The 19453-nt window shown below is 42.5% G+C and overlaps 1 protein-coding gene across 5 annotated transcripts in view; it reads left to right on the top strand.

Moving 5' to 3' along the window:
* LOC127002795 (neurotrimin-like) overlaps positions 1 to 19453 on the top strand; it is a 176029-nt gene that overhangs the window by 141980 nt on the left and 14596 nt on the right. For all 5 annotated transcript variants that reach the window (XR_007756549.1, XM_050869000.1, XM_050868998.1 and 2 more), the window contains exon 9: positions 3555 to 3797. Coding sequence is in view for 4 of the 5 variants with exons in the window: in XM_050869000.1 (XP_050724957.1) it covers positions 3555 to 3797 (243 nt within the window). In the remaining variant the exon portion in view is untranslated. The remainder of the gene's footprint in view (positions 1 to 3554; positions 3798 to 19453) is intronic.

The raw sequence follows: 19453 nt of genomic DNA, 5'->3' as shown, positions 1-19453 counted from the left end.
TGACGCCGAGGATGGGAGGAGTCCGCGAGCCATTACAAACACGATGAACTTGAACGATGAAAGTGACGCCGAGGATGGGAGGAGTCCGCGGGCCATTACAAACACGATGAACTTGAACGATGAAAGTGACGCCGAGGATGGGAGGAGTCCGCGGATCATTACAAACACGATGAACTTGAACGATGAAAGTGACGCCGAGGATGGGAGGAGTCCGCGGGCCATTACAAACACGATGAACTTGAACGATGAAAGTGACGCCGAGGATGGGAGGAGTCCGCGGATCATTACAAACACGATGAACTTGAACGATGAAAGTGACGCCGAGGATGGGAGGAGTCCGCGGGCCATTACAAACACGATTACTTGTAGGAGGCAAATCGTTTATTCCCCCCGTCTGCTGGGCTCTTCTGGTGAGGACGCCCATGGTGTGTTGAGGGCCGCCGGTGGTCGTCGTGGTGGTGGTAGCTTCCGGGGCCGAAGAGAAGCACTGCCCCTGCGTCTCTCAAGTCCCCGTGGTGCTGGTTGAGTCGGTGCTCTCCCCTGGGCAGCCACCTCCGGACCAGACGGATTCTCGCTGCGCCAGTGTGGGAATCAAACCCAACAATGTGAGGAAAACTTAAAAATAATAAATCTAATAATGCCTCCGGACGCTAAGGCCAATGCGAGCTGGTGACGAAAGGAGACGGTGGTGTTGATGGCGGCCTATGACGAAAGCGGGAGTAAAGAGAGAGAAAAGAGAGTAAAGAGTAATGTTCCTCGTCTTGACTCTCTTCCTGGTCCTTGAGGCGCCGCTAATGATAGAGAGAACTTTAATTTTTCACGTCAATTCTTTCCAAAGGCCGAAAATAAGATTAATCGGGTTCTAATGTGTGTTTTTAGGTTCATGGCACAGAAGAATGGTCAAATTTCCAAAAAGGTCATCCATAAGACTACCCACTGAAGAGCCCAAAACCCCTATACGAAAGCCTTGTCTTATTATATGGACTTGAGCGCCGAAATGTTTAATATAACTGATCGCATAAAGAGAACCTACATTTTTGTTTATAGGTGACAATGGGGAAACAGGAGGAGGAGGAGGAGGAAGACGAAGAAAAAGAAGTAAAGGAAGGAGACACAATGAGGAAACAACATTAGGAAGAGAAGTAGGAAGAGTAGGATGAGAAGGAGAAGGAAGAAAAATAAGAGAAAAAAGAAAAGAAAGAAGGAAGGAAGGAAGGAAGGAAGGCAGGAGAGAGTGAAAGACAATGAGGAAAGAACATTAAAAGGATGAAGAGAAAGAGGAGAAGGAGAAGGAGGGGAAGGAGGAAGAGGACGAGGAGGACAAGGACGAAGACGAAGTTTGGAATTGTTTCACTACACACTATTTGAACGAGCAGCGGGAACAGGTTTTTGTTTCTATTTTTTAATCCTTTTTTTAGCCTTTGAGCTGCCGCTTTTCCTCTAAAAAAAGAAACTACTACAAGCGTTCAGTAATGCCACCAAACATTGCATAACTCTTTAAAACAATTTCGTGGCGTTTAATTGTCTTCTTAGTCTCCATAAACTCTATTCCGTTTAGGCGCAGTGCTTAGCGGGCTTTCTTTGTTTATTAGGTTTTTGTTTCGGGCATTTAACTGCTTTCTTTACTGTAAAAAATTGTTATATCTACCTTTCGTGGCACCTCAAGAGCAGAACAACAAATCCAAGAACCAAAAACAGAGTCAGAACGAAGAACCTCAGAACACAGCCTATCCAGCCCTCCTTCCTTCACGCTGCTTCCTATGGTGTTAAAAAATGTTCCCTCTACCTTTCGCGGCGCCTTTGAGAAAAAAAAAAACTCAAGAACCAGAAACAGCGTCAGAACGAAGAACCTCAGAACACAGCCTATCGAGCCCTCCTCCTGCCCTCCTTCCTTTACTGTAAAAAAAAAAAGTTCTATCTACCTTTCGCGGAACCTCACGAGCAAAACAACAAACCCAAGAACCAGGGAGAGTCAGAACGAAGATCCTCAGAACACAGCCTACCCAGCCCTCCGTACGTCCTCCTTCCTTTACTGTAAAAAAAAAAAAAGTTCTATCTACCTTTCGTGGCACCTCAGAGCAGAACAACAAACCCAAGAACCAAAAAACAGCGTCAAAACGAAGAACCTCAGAACACAGCCTACCCAGCCCTCCTTCCTTCCCGCTGCTTCCTATGCTGTTAAAAAAAAAAAATTCTCTCTACCTTTCGCTTCGCCTCAAGAGAAAAACAACAAACCCAGGAACCAGGATGAGAGTCAGGACGAGGAACCTCAGAACACAGCCTAGCCTTCCCTTCTTCCTTTCTGGAGTGGTCGATAAATGGGTGTCTTGGGAGGCGCGGAAGGTAAACTGTCTTGGATGGGATGTCACCGCCGCCCCTCGTGTCCCAGAGCCTGAGATCCTGACCCTCTTGTCTCTCTTGTCCTCCAGGTTGAGAAGTCTTGGTCTTGGTCTTGGAGGTGTGAGGGAATAACGCTCGCATTCTTAAAGGTATTGGCGCCTCAGTTCGCCTGTTTGGAAGTCTTTCGTAGAAGTTGCTGGGCTTTTCATGGACTGTTTTGCGCTGCTATAGTCTGTTCACTCAAGTCCGACCCAAGCTGACAACATAAACCTAAGCGTGTTTGCAAGCTGAGTGCTGATTGGCTACTGCTGTGGCTTCCAAGTTTTCTTTAACCTCTGTTTGTGTTTATCTCACGCAACACTTTCTGCTAATCTGCACTGTGCTTACGAACACGCTTAGGTTTATGTTGTCAGCTTGGGTCAGACTTAAGTGAACAGACTATAGTGATACTTTTACACGGCCTCTGCGCTCTGAACGGGAAAATCACCCATGAAAAGTCGGTTAATAGTCTCTGTGGTCTTGGGAAACAGTCGAAATGGGAGACTGATACGTATGGGCTTGAGTGTACTGACGGTGTATTGCTGTTTGGTCTCTCTTACGGGGTTGTTGAGTTAGTCTGTTTCTTAGCCCTCAAACCTAATGGACTAAGTGATGATGCAGATGATGATGGTTATGCTGATGATTATTATGATGATCGTAATGATATAGATGATAATAGTGACGATAGAGACACAAGATGGACAAGCGAAAAAAACTAACAAGCCAGGGATAAAAAGAGAGAAAAAAACAATGAAATACGCTCGCCAAGGGGAAAATAAAAATAAGCAAGCAACCGAGGAGTCAGGAAACAATGGGATAAAAAAAGACAAAAAAGGAAAAAAACACTAAATCGACATAACTGAACGGGACAGTCGAGAGAGGAAGCCAATCAATATAGTGAAAATGGAGGAGGAGGAGGAGGAGGAGGAGGAGGAGGAGGAAGAGGAAGAGGAAGAGGAAGAGGAGGAGGAGGAGGAGGAGGAGGAGGAGGAGGAGGAGGAGGAAGAGGAGGAGGAGGAGGAGGACAAGGACGAAGACGAGGAGCAGGAATTGGAAAAAGAAGACGCATAATGGAGGAGGAGGAGGAGGAGGAGGAGGAGGAGTAGGAGGAGGAGAAGGAGGAAGAGGAGGAGGAGGAGGAGGTGGTAACAACAGTCTTATTCTTCCATCCTCAGAAATCGAACCAAAGCGAGACAACGAGGACACGAAGGAGGGATCTGCCGGCAACGAGGAGGGGGAAGGAGGAAGCGGCGACGGCGAGGGAGGAGGAGGAGGAGGGCCAGGAGGAGGAGGAGGGGGAGGAGGAGAAGGAGGCCGCCACAACTCTACCTTCCTGGAGGACTACGGGAATCTCGCTACGGACAAACGAGGGAGAGTCCGCAACAACAAACAGTCACCCTCGAAGAAAACGGGGCGAGGTGAGTTACGGTTCTAGTCCTCCGTTTTCTTTGATATTTTTCTTGATCTTTTTCGTTCTCTTTTTTCTCCGTGTTGTTGTTGTTGTCGTTTTTGTGTTTCTTGTGGATTTAAAAAGTTTGATTTGCAGTGTTTTTTTGGTATTAATCTTTTTAGCTTCACTTCAATTCGCTGTTCTTCTCGTTGTTGTTGTTTTTTCCTTGTTGTATTTTGTGGTCGTTCTCTATTTCGAAAATGTGAAATTAATGGCAAGTTGGTATTTCTATTTCCTCGACTTGGTTTTCCGTTTTGCACCGCTCAGTTTTTGCCTTCTTCACTGCACGCACACACACACACACACACACACACACACACACACACACACACACACACACACACACACAAGCACAAACACAAACACACACACACACACACAAGCACTCACATTCCCAAACTCACTACCAAACACACACACACACACACACACACACACACACACACACACACACACACACACACAAAGAGATCCTTCCCCCACACTCAAACACACAAACACACAAACAAACAAATGCACAGGTGTAAAGAACGGGAAACTGCAAAGGACAACGGTTTATACAGGTAAGCGAGAGAGAGAGAGAGAGAGAGAGATACAGGTGAGGCCAATAAACGGAGAGAGATCAAAAGGTGTGCAGGAGAAGGATACCAGAATTTATTTTGTTGTGAAGAGAGACAAGAGTTGGATGACGGGTGACAATGCATCCGTCGGTCTGTCCTGCCATCCATCTATCCTTACATCCATTCCAGTAATCTATCCATGCCTCAAACTATATACTCATCCATATATCCTTCCTTACCTATCCCTATCTAGTCATCCATCTGTTTATCATCCATTCCTTGAACTATATACTCATCCATTCATCCATTTCTCCCTTCCAGTCTCCAGTCGCCTATCTATTTTCTCATCCATCAAGGAATCCGTCCCTCAAACCGTATTTTCATCCATCTATCCTTCCTTCCCTTCCCCTATTTAGTCATCCATCTATACATTTTTACATCCAACTTCCATGACTCCAGTATTACGACCATCCATCTCTTTCTATCCATCACGCTATTATTCATATATTTATCCTTCCCTTTCTTCCCTTATCCAGTCATCCGTCTACCTATTCTTTCATCCATTCCTCCAAGCAATCCACTATCAATCCACTATTACTCATTCATTCAGTAATCTATCTATCCTTCATACTATATAATCATCCATCTATCCTTTTCTCACTCCCTACATCCAGTCACCCATATATCTATTTTATCATTCATTTCATCCATACGTCTTTCCATTCATCCATCTCTATATTTCATCCAACTATCCTTCCTTACTACTTCCACTCATCCATCTATCCATTTCTTCCTCTTTTCATCCCTTTACCCATATTTACAACCACTCATCCAAGCAATCCATTATTACTTTCATCCATTCAGCTATCCCTATTATTTATATATTCAGCCATCTACTCTTCCCTTCCAATATTAATTCATCCAGCAGGTCATCTAACTACCAATCAATCCATCTAAACATCCAACTTTCTAAAATTTCATCCACGTATCCATCCAAGCAATCCATTCAGCTATCCCTCGTGTTATATATTCATCCATCTATTCTTACATTCCTATATCAATTCATCCAGCAGGTCGGTCATCTAACTGCCAATCAATCCATCTAAACATCCAACTTGCTACCAACTCATCCAGGTATCCATATCCCATTCACCCACCACAGGCTCCTATTATCCATCCATTATCCATCTACCCTTCCCTTCCAATATAAATTCATCCAGCAGGTCATTTAACTACCAATCAATCCATCTGAACATCCAACTTGCTGCCAACTCATCCACGTATCCAGTTTCCATTCACCCACCACAGCCTCAAGGGGCGATGCGACGGAGATGAACGCTGAGGCCACGCGCAGCTATAGAGTATGCCCCAAACTTTGCTTATATTTATCTATTCATTCCTTCATCCGTAAATTTATTCCCTTCCACGAAATAAAATAAAAAAATAAATAGATAAATAAAAAATAATTATAAAATGTCGGAGTCGTAGAAGCGGAAACAGAATGGAAGTGTTTATGATTTTTTTTTTTTTTGTAGGTGTGTTTGGGTGTGTTGTAAATTCTCTCTCTCTCTCTCTCTCTCTCTCTCTCTCTCTCTCTCTCTCTCTCTCTCTCTCTCTCTCTCTCTCTCTCTCTCTCTCTCTCTCTCTCTCTCTCTCTCTCTCTCTCTCTCTCTCTCTCTCTCTCTTGTAAACTGTTAATAATCCCCTTATTTTCACCTCCAAGTTCTTCACCTAACTCCCTTCTCCCCTTCTCTCTCTCTCTCTCTCTCTCTCTCTCTCTCTCTCTCTCTCTCTCTCTCTCTGTTTCCAGTATTCGCCTCACACTCTATTTTCCCTTTCAAATCTCCAATTAATTGAAAGGGAAGAATTTCAATTAGTGACTGTTAGTTTGATCTGTGAGTTGACCTCTCTCTCTCTCTCTCTCTCTCTCTCTCTCTCTCTCTCTCTCTCTCTCTCTCTCTCTCTCTCTCTCTCTCTCTCTCTCTCTCTCTCTCTCTCTCTCTTTCTCTCTCTCTCTCTCTCTCTCTCTCTCTCTCTCTCTCTCTCTCTCTCTCTCTCTCTCTCTCTCTCTCTCTCTCTCTCTCTCTCTCTCTCTCTCTCTCTCCACGTGTCTCCTGTCTCCATACTTTTTTTTCTTTTTTTTTTAGGCAGAATTTTCTCCTTTATTTTCTTGATCAACTTTAACTCAGCGACAATTTTCTTTTACATGTGTTTTATTGTTTTGTTTTTCTCTTTGTTTTGATTTGTTTTCCTTTTTTTTCTTTTTTTAGTATTGTCAGAAATCACTATGCCATTTTTGATCTTTTTTTTTACTGTTTTCTATCTTTTTTTTTAAGGTCATTTCATTCTCACCTTTCTTGATATTTGTTTTGTTTTTTTTGTTTTATTTTAGTTTTATTGTTTTTTTATTGATTTCTATGTCCATTTCTGTCTTCCTTCTTATCATCCTTTTTTTTCTTTTCTTTCCTTCTTTTTTTCATTGTTTCTTTCTTTCGTTTTCTTTTTTGCTTTCTGTATTTCTTCGTTCTTTCCTTTATTTTACCTTTCTTCCTTTCTATTTCCTTCGTTCTTTTCTCCACTTCGTCTTTATTTCTTTTACTTTTTATCTTGTTTCAGTTCAATTTTCTTGTTTTCCATTTTCCATTTTCTTCTTCAAGGTCATTTCCTTCCACCTTTTGTTTCTGTTCTCTCTTCCTATCTTTTTTTCTCTCTTTCCACCGTTCTATCTATCTATCTATATTTCTTTCATTTGTTTTCAACCCATCTTTTCTCTCTGTTCTCTCTTCCTTTCTTTCTTTCTTTCTTTCTTTCTCTCTTTCTTTCTTTCTACCGATCTTTCCATCATTTTTTCTCATTCCATATTTTCTTCTTGTTCTCTTCCTGCCTATGTCTATCCTATCTTGCTCTTAACCTATCTTTCCATCTATCTATCTATCTATCTATCTATCATTTCCTCTCATTCCATCTCCTCTCTTTCGTGTCTTGCCAAATCTTCATCTCCATCATCATCTTTTATCCCATCTTCTGTTCTTGTACTCTCGGCCCATCATCCTGTCTATCTATCTATCTATCACCTCCTCTCATTCCATCTTCTCTTTTTAGTGTCTTGACAAATCTTCTTCCTCTCCATCATCTTCCTAAAGTCACCGATCATCCGTTTTTCAATTATCTGTTTCTCGACTTTTTCTCTTTTTTTATGATTTCCAAACTTCCTCGCCGAGCTTAAGTTTATAACAATATGAAAAGTTTGCGTGAGGAAGGGAAACCGATGGGGGGCAGGAGAGAGAGAGAGAGAGAGAGAGAGAGAGAGAGAGAGAGAGAGAGAGAGAGAGAGAGAGAGAGAGTGTGTGTGTGTGTGAGTGTGAGTGTGTGTGAGTGTGTGTGTGTGTGTGTGTTGTGTGTGTACGGCAGCCTCCTTCTCCTCCTCCTCCTCCTCCTCCTCCTCCTCCTCCTCCTCCTTCTGTCACCTCCTCCTTTCTCTTTCCCAATGCTCATCAAACATACATTTAAAGAGGAGGAGGAGGAGGAGGAGGAGGAGAATAAAAAAAAAAAAAGCTAAGCACGAGAAGGGAAAGCAGAGGAAGGAGGGGAATGAAGGGAGGAGGAGGAGGAGGAGGAGGAGGAGAAGGTGAAAGAATAATAAGAAGAGGAAGAAGAAGAAGAAGAGGAGGAAGAAGAGGCAAAGGGCATACAAGTAATCTATTAATCACAGTTTTACATTTAAAATCCAATGATGCAATTCTTATTAATGGTCCGCTTCGTATTAACAAGCTTATTCTTTTTACATTTATTTTGCGTTGCTTACTGGGGAAGGTGTGATAGACGTGTTGGTAATAGTAGTAGTAGTAGTAGTAGTGGTGATGGTGATGGTAGTAGTAGTAGTAGTAGTAGTAGTAGTAGTGATCAGAACGAAAATATGGTAACACCCATTTAGTTTTTTTTTCTTTTCTTTTTCTTACATCAGATGACAAGGCTCAAGGGCAATAAAAAGAGGAGGAGAACGCTAGGGAAGGGATGGAAGAAGGAAGGAAGGAGATGAAGGAGGGGAGGAAAGAAGGAATATAAAAAAATGTGAATGAAAGAATGGAATAAAAAAAGGCAGACAGGAATGAATAACGGAGGAAGGGAAAGAAGGAATGAAAGAAGTAAGAAACTGTTCACTCCCTAACTATACAAAGAGACATTGACGCGAGAAAGTTCAGCATCTCAGCCCTCATTCTTTTTTTTTTCCCTTGTATTGAATTTTCACCCATCACGCCATTGTTAAGTGTCTCTCTCTCCGCATCCTTTCTCCTTCTCGCCTTCTTTCTTTCTTTCCTTTCCTTCTTGTCATTCATAAACCCTCGCGCTCATTTTTTCAATTCCATATTTTTCTTTACTTCATTTTTTCATTCGTCTCTAACCTCTTTCATTCCTTCTTTCCTTTCCTTCTTTATTCATTCCTGTCTCTCTTTTTTTATTCCATTCATTCACTTTTTTTATGTTCCTTCTTTCCTCCCCTCCTTCATCTCCTTATTTCCATGTTCCATCCCTTCCTTATCATTCTCCTCCTCTTCCTTCTGTCCATTCCTTTCCTTTCCTTTCCTTTCATTCCCGATTTCCTTTCATCCTTTTCCTATACCATTCACCTTTCTCCTCTTCTTCCCTCCCCTTCCCTTCCCTTTCCTTCCTTCTTTTTCCTCCCCTTCTCTTCCTTTCTTCCTCCTCTACTATACCTCCTTCCCTCACCTTCTCTTCGCTCCCCTCCTTTCAGCCCTCTCCACCCTCCTCCCTCCTCCCCAGACCCCCCACCCCCCCTCTCTCCCCCACACGTCTCAGGGCGGCCCGACACGGTTATATAATTCAGGAGGTGCCGCCGAAGCGTGACGCGACGGACGGGGCGACGAAGGGCGCGATAAAGAGCGGAAAAATGTGCGAGGTAACGTTTGGCCCAGGCTCCTGCTTCTTACCTGAGAGAGGGAGAGAGGGGGGGAGGGGGGTGGAGAGAGAGAGAGGGGGGGGAGGGAATGAAGGAGAAGGAGAAAAGGAAAAAAAGGAATGAAGTGTGAAGGAAAGAAACGATATAAATAGAGATAGATATAGATAGATAGCCAGATAAATAGATAGAGAGAGAGAGGGGGGGGGGAAGGGATGAAGAGGAGGAGAAAAGAAAGAAAGGAGAGAAGAAGAAAAAAGGAATGAAAAAAGGAAGAGGGGGGAGGAGGAAAAGAAGGAGAAAAGGAAAGGAAAAAAAAGAAAGAAAAAGTGAGAAAGAAGGTTGACTTAGGAAGTGAGTGAGTGAGTGAGTTAGAGAAATAAGGAAAGAACAAAAACAAAAAATGAAAAAAACAAAAAAAGATGAAAAAAACACAGACTGAAAGATAGAAAGGATGAAAGAGAGAGAGTAGGTCCATTTCACGTCACTATTCTTCTCTTTTTTTTTCTTAAATGTCCTGTCAGTTCTCTCTCTCTCTCTCTCTCTCTCTCTCTCTCTCTCTCTCTCTCTCTCTCTCTCCTCTCTCTCTCCTCTCTCTCTCCTCTCCTCTCCTTCCTTCCCTCCTTCATTCCTTCCTACCTTTTTTTCTTCCTTCCTTCCTTTTTTGCTTCCTTCCTTCCTTCATTTCCTCCTCTCCTTCTCTCCCCTCCCTCCCTCGCCGTGTCTCAACTGTAAATGTAAGAGAGAGAGAAAGCGAGAGAGAGAAACTTTCCCCTTTTTTTTAAGTCCCCGGTCGTAAAGTTGTGGTTTTCTCATTAGGAAGTTTTCACGCCTCCTGCATCACCTAATAAATGACCTCTGTTTCCCCGCTCTATAAAAGGGAGTGACGGAGAGATGTAGAGTCGCTTAGTAACGCAGTGAGGAAGGCGCGAGCTGATTGTTTCCTCTTATAATGACGTAGAGGTTATGTAGTGGTTTAGTGACCCCGTTAGAATGGGCGAATAAAAGAATCGTATAAGTGAAAGTAGGTTTAGTGAAGGTTCTGTGAGTGTGCATGTAGGATTCAATATGGATTTACTTACACACACACACACACACACACACACACACACACACACACACACACACACACACACACACACACACACACACACACAACAGAGATACATTGATAGACAGACAGATAGGAGCAAATTAAGAATGAAAGATAAATTAAACGAAGAACAAATAAAAGAATAGAGAAGAGGTAGGTAGAGAGAGAGAGAGAGAGAGAGAGAGAGAGAGAGAGAGAGAGAGAGAGAGAGAGAGAGAGAGAGAGAGACATTATTTTCTCAACCATAAACAGGATCAAAACCCATCTTTACCATCCTCTCTCTCTCTCTCTCTCTCTCTCTCTCTCTCTCTCTCTCTCTCTCTCTCTCTCTCTCTCTCTCTCTCTCTCTCTCTCTCTCTCTCTCTCTCTCTCTCTCTCTCTCTCTTCCTTCCCTCCATCACACACACCTATTCAAAACCAATAAAAAAAAAACGAGAAAAAAAAGAAAAAAAAAACCCACAAGCTAACACGTTGCCGCCTCACTCTTTCCCTCGGCTCGTGAAAGGGAAAGTCAACCAAGCAAACTCAGGTGAACCCAATCAAGCTCCCCGCCGCCGCCTCCTCCTCGGCCACAGGTAAACAGGTGAACAATGCCCCGCCCCTCACCTGCCGCTAATTGGTCCAGGTGCACACACTAGTTACGGCACACCTTCGCCTCGTCAAGTCCATTGCGGCTCAATCGTGTACCGTCAGCAAACTTACCTGGGTGTGGAGAGGTTTATTTTTTTTATTTATCTTTTTATTTTATTTTTATTTTATTTATTTTTTTGGCTTCGGCTCCTTCAAGACATTTTTGCTTACCTCAATTTTTTTCTTCTTAATTTCTTTTTTTTTATGATTGGCTTTCGTTTTTTTTGGGGGGGGTTAAACTTCCCTTATTTTGGTTTTCTTACTCTTTCCTTCTTTCTAACATCATTTTCTTCTTCTGCGGGCAATTTTTTTTCCTTTTCCTTCTTTTCTTCTTTTTCTTTCTTTCTTGACTGGCTTCCGTTTTCTTTTTTTGGGGGGGTCCTCCTAAACTTTCTTCGGTTTTCTTTCTTTTTTCCTTCTTTATAACATCTTTTTCTTCTTCTGCGGACATTTTTTCTTTTCATTTTTCTTCTTTTCTTCTTTTTCTGTCTCTCTTGTGCGGGCTTGTTTCTTTTCCTTTACTTCTGTTCTTCTTCTGCGAGCTTTTTTTTTTCTTTCCTTTTGCGGGCTTCAGTATTTTCTTTTGTTAGCTTCCTCTATTCATTTGACTTTTTTTTCTTTTCCTTTTTTTTCTTTGTCGGATTTCTTTATTTTCTTTCTTTTGGGGAGGAGAAGTTTCAAGGTCTTTATCCCCCACTGATATTTATTTATTCATTTATTCATTTACAACAAAGGAGACAGCTCAAGGGCTCAAAAAAAGGAAACAATATAAAAAAAAGCCCGCTACTCGCTGCTCCTAAAAAGAATCCAAGGAGGTGGCCGAAAGAGAGGTCAATTTCGGGAGGAGAGGTGTCGTGATACCCTCCTCTTCCGGCCTCTGATGTAAAAAAAATAATACAAAAACTATATTCGTCGTCAATCGCAAGTTAGTTTCGGTCTTCAGTTGTCGCCGTGGGTGGAGGCGGCGGCGCGCGTGGCTTCCAGTGTGTGAGGGGACGAACAGGTCATCGGAGTCGCTTGGTTCACTTTTCTTGTCAATCATTTCGGTGTAATTTCATTCTTGGCAAAGCTCATTCGACGGCTCTGTAGTATCCTTCTTGCTCTCTCAGTTAAGCTTTTTTTTGTGTGGCTTTCGTTTTAGTATTTTCTTTTGTGTGTGCAGAACTTTCAAGACACTTTTATTACTTTTTTATTCAATTAAGCTCATTTTCTTGTATACTTTTTTTTCAGTTATTTGATTTCAGTTCATTCTTCTTTTTTTTGGCTTTCGTTTTAGTATTTTCTTTTGTGTGTGTAGAACTTTCAAGACACTTTTATTACTTTTTTATTCAATTAAGCTCATTTTCTTGTATACATTTTTTTATTATTTCATTTCAGTTCATTCTTTTTTTTTTGGCTTTCGTTTTAGTATTTTCTTTTGTGTGTGTATAACTTTCAAGATACATTTATTATTATTTTTTTTAATTAAGCTCATTTTCTTGTAAACTTTTTTTCAGTTATTTCATTTCAGTTCATGCTTTTCATTTTCTCCTTCCTTTTAACTGATTTAGTGTTTCCTTCTGAGAGGGGAGAGATCCAGCTGAGGTGATTTTTTTTTTACAGCAAAGGAAACAGATCAAGGGCTTAAAAAAAGAAAACAATAATGAAAAAAAAAGCCCGCTACTTACTGCCCCTAAAAAGATTGGAGAGGAGTGGCCGAAAGAGAAGTCAATTTCGGGAGGAGAGGTGTCCTGATACCCTCCTCTTGAACTACATGGTGAAAATGAGAAAGAAGGAACGGGTAGGCAAGACCGATACCCCTCACACCCACCACTTCGATATAGCACAGACCATCCCATTGAGGAGCGCCTAGGTGTGATATGAGGCCCCGTAGCTCTTTTTCCCAGCGTCCCGACCCACCCGCGACCTCTCCCAAGCATTCGCATGATGGAGAGAGAAGACTGACAACCTCCCCGCTTACATACACTTCGGGAAAACAAAATACCATCGCAATGAGCAGAGCCTAACTGTGATATGAGGCCCCGTAGCTCTTTTTCCTGCGTCCCGACCCACCCGCGGCCTCTCCTATTCGCGTGATAATTCGTCTAATCTGCCTGATGGAGAAAATTAAGCAGCATTCCTGCGTGAATAATTAATGCAACAGGTGATCGGTTCCCAGGACGAGAGAGAGAGAGAGAGAGAGAGAGAGAGAGCTGCTTTCATACCTTCCTTTCCTCTCTCTCTCTCTCTCTCTCTCTCTCTCTCTCTCTCTCTCTCTCTCTCTCTCTCTCTCTCTCTCTCTCTCTCTCTCTCTCTCTCTCTCTCTCTCTCTCTCTCTCTCTCTTCCTTTCCCTCCATTCTTACATCTCTTCTTTCTTTTCTCCTCTCTCTCTCTCTCTCTCTCTCTATATCTCTCTCGCTTGTCTCTCTCTCTCTCTCTCTCTCTCTCTCTCTCTCTCTCTCTCTCTCTCTCTCTCTCTCTCTCTCTCTCTCTCTCTCTCTCTCTCTCTCTCTCTCTCTCTCTCTCTCTCTCTCTCTCTCTCTCTCTCTCTCTCTCTCTCTCTCTCTCTCTCTCTCTCTCTCTCTCTCTCTCTCTCTCTCTCTCTCTCTCTCTCTCTCTCTCTCTCTCTCTCTCTCTCTCTCTCTTGATCGCTCACACCTCCATTTCTTTCATAACTTTTCTCCTTCTCCTACTCCATCGCTCACTTTCTTTCTCTGTATCATTTATGGCCAACTAAATCATCGTGGTCTTCAGGGCAGCATGTGGGTAGTCTTGAGCCACTCGGCGGTGACTGAAAAATTGCCAGCTTGTTTGTAGCGGCGGGCGGGACGCGAACCTGTGTCCTCCTGGAAGCCGCGACAGCACGCTAACCACTCAGCCACCTCGTTTTGCTCCTTCGACATCTGTATTGGTTGATTATTGGTTTCAGTCTTGGTTAATTTGACTCATTTGATTTTTTTTTTTACTTTTATCTAGTTTTCATTTTTTTTCTTTTTTTTCTCCTCTCCTCAAACTTCTCTTCTCTTCTCTTCTCTTCTCTTCTCTTCTCTCTCTCTCTCTCTCTCTCTCTCTCTCTCTCTCTCTCTCTCTCTCTCTCTCTCTCTCTCTCTCTCTCTCTCTCTCTCTCTCTCTCTCTCTCTCCTATTCTTCCTCGATCTCTATCTATCCTTCATCCCTTCATTCGTTCCGTCCTTCCTTCCTTTACTTATTTATGCTCTTTCACACATCCTCCTCTCCCTTACTTTTTTCTTTCATTTCTATTTTTCTTTTTTTTTTTCTTTTCTTAATATTTTTTTTTCCTTATCAGTCAATCCGTATTTAATTCTCTTATACTGGAACCGTCTTCACTTCTTTCCTCCTTCCGCTCTTATTTCAAGCACAACTTTTATATTCTGAGTCTCTACCTTTTTAATCATTTTCCTTTCCAACATTCTGGATCGCCCGAAGGCATATCTTTTCTCTCTTCTCTATAACGAAACGTAGCCCAGTTCCGCCCAAAAGCTTATACCTGTTACTCGCCTGTTCCTCGTGACTCCACCTCACCCAAGGGCATTTGCTTCTGGTGATGGTGGTGGTGTTTTTTTTTACTCTTTCCGAAGTTGCGTTTAGCCCGAGTCTGTTTCCTCTCGTTTGTTTCAGTGTTCCTCGTGATTCTGGCCTGAGGATGTTTTCTTTATGTTGACTCAGTTCCTCGTGTGTCTATATTTCGTCTTTTATGCTCGTGTTTCTATCTCGACTCCAGTGCTCATTTTTATGCTCAGTTGCTTGTATTTCTTTCGCGTCTTTTATGATTTGTTTTGTTCTGAGTTTCTTGTATTTGTATCTTTTGTAGTATGGCGTTTTATGTTCAGTTTCTTGTATTTCTTTCTCGCGTTTTATGATTTGTTTTATTTTGAGTTTCTTGTATTTGTATCTCGTGTTTTATTCTGTGTTTCTTGTATTTCCATCCCGTCTTCAATTCTTAGTTTTATGGTCATTTTCTTGTATTTCTCCTTCGTCTTCAATTCTCAGTTTTATGGTCATTTTCTTGTATTTCTATCTCATCTCTTTATGCTTTTGTTGGCATCTTTTGTTTCCCTAATGAGTTTTCTTTTTGTTTTGCTAGTTTAATTTTTCAATCTCTCCTTTCTTATAAGCTTTTCAATCCTCACTCCTTTTTCTTTTTTTCATTATTCTATCTGCATATATTATCATTCCTGCTTTTCATTCTCTTATATTTATTGCTTCATTCTTTTATTATGTCTTACGTTGCTTGTGAATAATTACGAAGACCTTTCCCGGTGTCCACGCAAGAATTTTTTAACATTCGCATCTCTTCTTAGTTTATATTCCGTCCTTTGGTGACTTGAAGATACGCGTCGAATCCCTCATTAAATATTTCAGCAAACGTCACTCCTCGCGTCCAGTCTCTAGTTTCTCATTTTCTCCGACGTTTTATCGTTTATTATTAAGATACAAACAAATGAGCATCTCGCGTCACGGCAAGAAGTGATGTGGCTGTCTATGAATATTCTTAAAAAATCTCGCCTTTCTGTACCCGAACTCAGTATTCACGCCGTGTAAAGAACATATCGTTACAACACATAAATCTCCCCATCCTGTAACCAAACTTCATATCTGAACCATTCTGTACCCTCCCCCAAAAAAATATATTCACACCATTTAAAGAAGAATATATCGTTACAACACATAAATCTCCCCATTCTGTAACCAAACCTCATATCTGAACCATTCTGTACCCTTCCCCCAAAAAATATATTCAAACCATTTAAAGAAGAATATATCGTTACAACACATAAATCTCCCCATTCTGTAACCAAACCTCATATCTGAACCATGCTGTACCCTTCCCCCAAAAAAATATATTCACGCCATTTAAAGAAGAATATATCGTTACAACACATAAATCTCCCCATCCTGTAACCAAACCTCATATCTGAACCATTCTGTACCCACCCCCAAAAAAATATATTCACGCCATTTAAAGAAGAATATATCGTTACAACACATAAATCTCCCCATCCTGTAACCAAACCTCATATCTGAGCCATGCTGTACCCACCCCCAAAAAAATATATTCACACCATTTAAAGAAGAATATATCGTTACAACACAGGAATCACATTGCCACTAACCATAGACTTCACAACTAGTTGACGGGAAATCTCTTCAGTCTTGGCGCGCTGGCTTCGCGTAAGGGGCCGATTGTTATGGCGACTTTCACTGCGACAACTCAAACACACTCTGCGTTCTTACTCCGAATTTAAGTGGAAACAGGACGAAATCTTCAAGTTTTAGTGCATACAAGCAGGCAGGAGTGTCTCTAGAGTGATTTGGTCGAGGATTCAAGGTAACTTATATAAAATAGCACCATGCGTGCACTTTGAAAACGTTGTGTAAAAAATGGCAAATTTGCGTAACTTTAGGTTGAAATCTTTACGTAAAATGAATGATAACTGTAGGATAGTGAAGTCCACAGTTTTACGTATTAGGAAACAAGAAATGTACGTTTAGTTAGTGCCTACATGGCAACTCAGTTCCCGCGTCGCCTAACTCGCCTTAGGCACGCAGTCAGCTGAGCACTTCCCTCTGTAAAGGATTATCGCTGTCCTGCCTCTGTTTACTCTCCAAGTAAAGGACCTACAGTTATTCATCGTCTCTGTACCCTTCCCCACAACTGCAAGGATCCAGAGGACGATACAAGAAGACACAGAAGGCAGTGGATCGAGTGGAAGTGACGGAGGAGACACAAGATATGAGGACGCCGCGACCCCGTGGAGTAAACTGTGGAGGAGCCGTACTACGCCATCAGTGCAGTGACTCAGTGTTGTGTGCAGTGCAGTGGTGTGTTCAGTGCAGTGTGGTAGTGAGGGGGCTGTTCACTACGTCCTACGGGGTCGAGTATGTGTGCATGGGGAAGGCCAACTCTGACCCGACTGAGCACTCTTTCGGCAAGCGCCGCACCATGTGTAGCGCCAACTACTGGACGAGCGTGCAGAACTTCATTGTGAGCAACAGGTTGGCCCAGCGCCTGCATTTGCTGAAGCTCGTCGGGTTCTTCCCCGGGGACGTGCAGGCCGACCTGGACCGGGCCAAGGCAGAGGAGAAGGAGGACGACGAGGTGATCTTGGCCCAGCTTGCCAGGGAGCTGGCCGACGACCAGCCGGACCCGCCGACGGACGAGTTGCTCCTCGCCGCGGTCGGCAACTACGCCGGCTACCTGGCCAGGAAGGTCCAGGCCAACTCCTCTGTGGCCGAGTGCTGCAAGCAGGAGCTTGCCCAGCAGGAGGAGATGAAGATTACCGTGGAGCTCGGATGGGCGACCCGCCCTCTGTGATGTTCGACGCCCTGGTCGAGCTGGTCGACAGGGGAGAGCTGGAGACGGGCCGGGCGGTCCTGAAGCGGCCATCTCTCCCAATGGCCCACATGGCGTCCTTCGGGATTTCGCTGTGGGACTCCCTGATGCAGGGAGGACAAGAAGGAGCGCAGGTTGAGGTTCCTCCCTTGCCATGCGCCACAGGGACAGGTTCAGGCACCTCCTGGAGTTCCTGGCGGCCTCAGACCCGACCTTGCAGGGGTACAGGTGCCAGGAGGGGCACAACCTGGCCAACACCATCTTGCCGCACATCAGCAGGTCCCTCTTCAACTGTTTCGGTGCTAATTTCTCCAAGGACGTGACCTCAGAAGCGAGGAAGAACAAGGCCTTGAAGCAGCCGACCGGCAGGAAGAGGAGCAGTATCGAGGAGGAAGGTGACGGCGAGGAACAGGGACGTGTACAAGTCCAGGAAACTGACCGGGGCCCACAAGTCATAGGCCAAAAGGCTAAAGTGATTGTTCAGGGACGAGGGCCAGATAGCCGGCAAGACGTGCTGCGGCAATAGTGACATCGGAATTCAACCAAAATAAGTTGTGATTGTATATAGAACAATGAATATTTTGCTTTTGTTGAGTAAAATTAAGATGTTTCTGCATGCTTTCCTCAAGTATTAAGTTTCTAATGTGAAAATTAAGTGATTTATTAGATGTTAAAACTTACGTAAAAATGCACTAAATAAAAAAAAAATAAGTAGCTATTTCGGGCAAAAACTTATAAGATATGCTAAATATTGCTATTGATTCTGAAAATATAAGTGATTATCTCTGCATTTGGTGATGCTTGTGCATCTAGCGTAAAATCTGAGGATTTTATAGCCTTTTTAAGTTTTGTTATACTTATATAAAAAACAATTAATCGGGATTTTATTAGGGAACGACTTTGAATTTTTTGATACCGCTGCTCATGGAGACTCATATATGCCTAAGGGAGGTGCCTGTTTTAGTTTCAGGTCGCTAGCTGCTTTGGTTTTGAAAATATTTAAATTTTAAATTTTTGAAAATCGGCCCCCTGCGAATCGGCCCCGCGCCCCGTTTCCCGTCAAGAGATTGTGAAGTCTATGCACTAACCTTTTTTCCTCGCCAGCCTGTACGCAAACTCAACACTAACATCATTAATAGCATACATACATACACACACATATACATACATACATACATACATACAAAGAATACATATATACAGAAATATCAACATCCCTTACCTGAACACCTTAAGAGTAGTCACAGAAATTTACTAACATCATTTCAAAAGCACAAACGTGTCACGAACATCTTCAGTGGTCCAGTGCAACACGATTGACTCCTTTAAAAAAACAAGCTCGACCGACACTTCCTTCAACTTAATATTTACTAAAGTAGGAATGTAAAGTCTTGGTGTCATTTGAGTAACATCACTGACTCTTAAGGACAGACCACAGACCACCAATATAGTCTGGGTAAATGTGGTCTGAATATCTATGTAAGTCTATGTACATCACTTACCTGAACATCTAAGAGGAGAGGCGCAGAGCCATTAAGACACGTGGGCTACACCTGGCCACCTGTGGAAGGGAAAACCAATCAGTGACTCAGGTGATAGAGACGCCCAGGTGTTCTACGATAAGGACTTTGTTACCTGATAAGAGTTCAGAGGAAAGTGGAAGTTAGCGAAGTGAGGAGTTAAGGATAGTGGGGATACACACACACACACACACACACACACACACACACACACACAGTTCCACCTTCTTTTCCTTTCCTTTCCTTTTCCTCTTCTTCCTCCCTTCCTTTGCTTTCCTATCCCTGGCTTCCTTTCCCTTCTCTTCCCTTTCTTTCCTTCCATTCCAAAGAAAATACAATTTCTACTATAGCTACTACTACTACTGCTACTACTACTACTACATCTTTCCTATTACTACTACTACTACCACCACAACCAACAACAACAATAAGAGTAATAATAATAATAAAAATAATAATAATAATAATAATAATAATAATAATAATAATAATAATAATAATAATAATAATAATAATAATAATAATAATAATAATAATAATAATAATAATAATAATAATAATAATAATAATA

This window comes from Eriocheir sinensis, chromosome 24 (assembly GCF_024679095.1).
Source record: "Eriocheir sinensis breed Jianghai 21 chromosome 24, ASM2467909v1, whole genome shotgun sequence".
In the NCBI taxonomy this organism is placed as follows: domain Eukaryota; kingdom Metazoa; phylum Arthropoda; class Malacostraca; order Decapoda; family Varunidae; genus Eriocheir; species Eriocheir sinensis.
The sequence above is the reverse complement of the archived record's forward strand: the minus strand, read 5'-3'. Positions and strand labels throughout refer to the sequence as shown.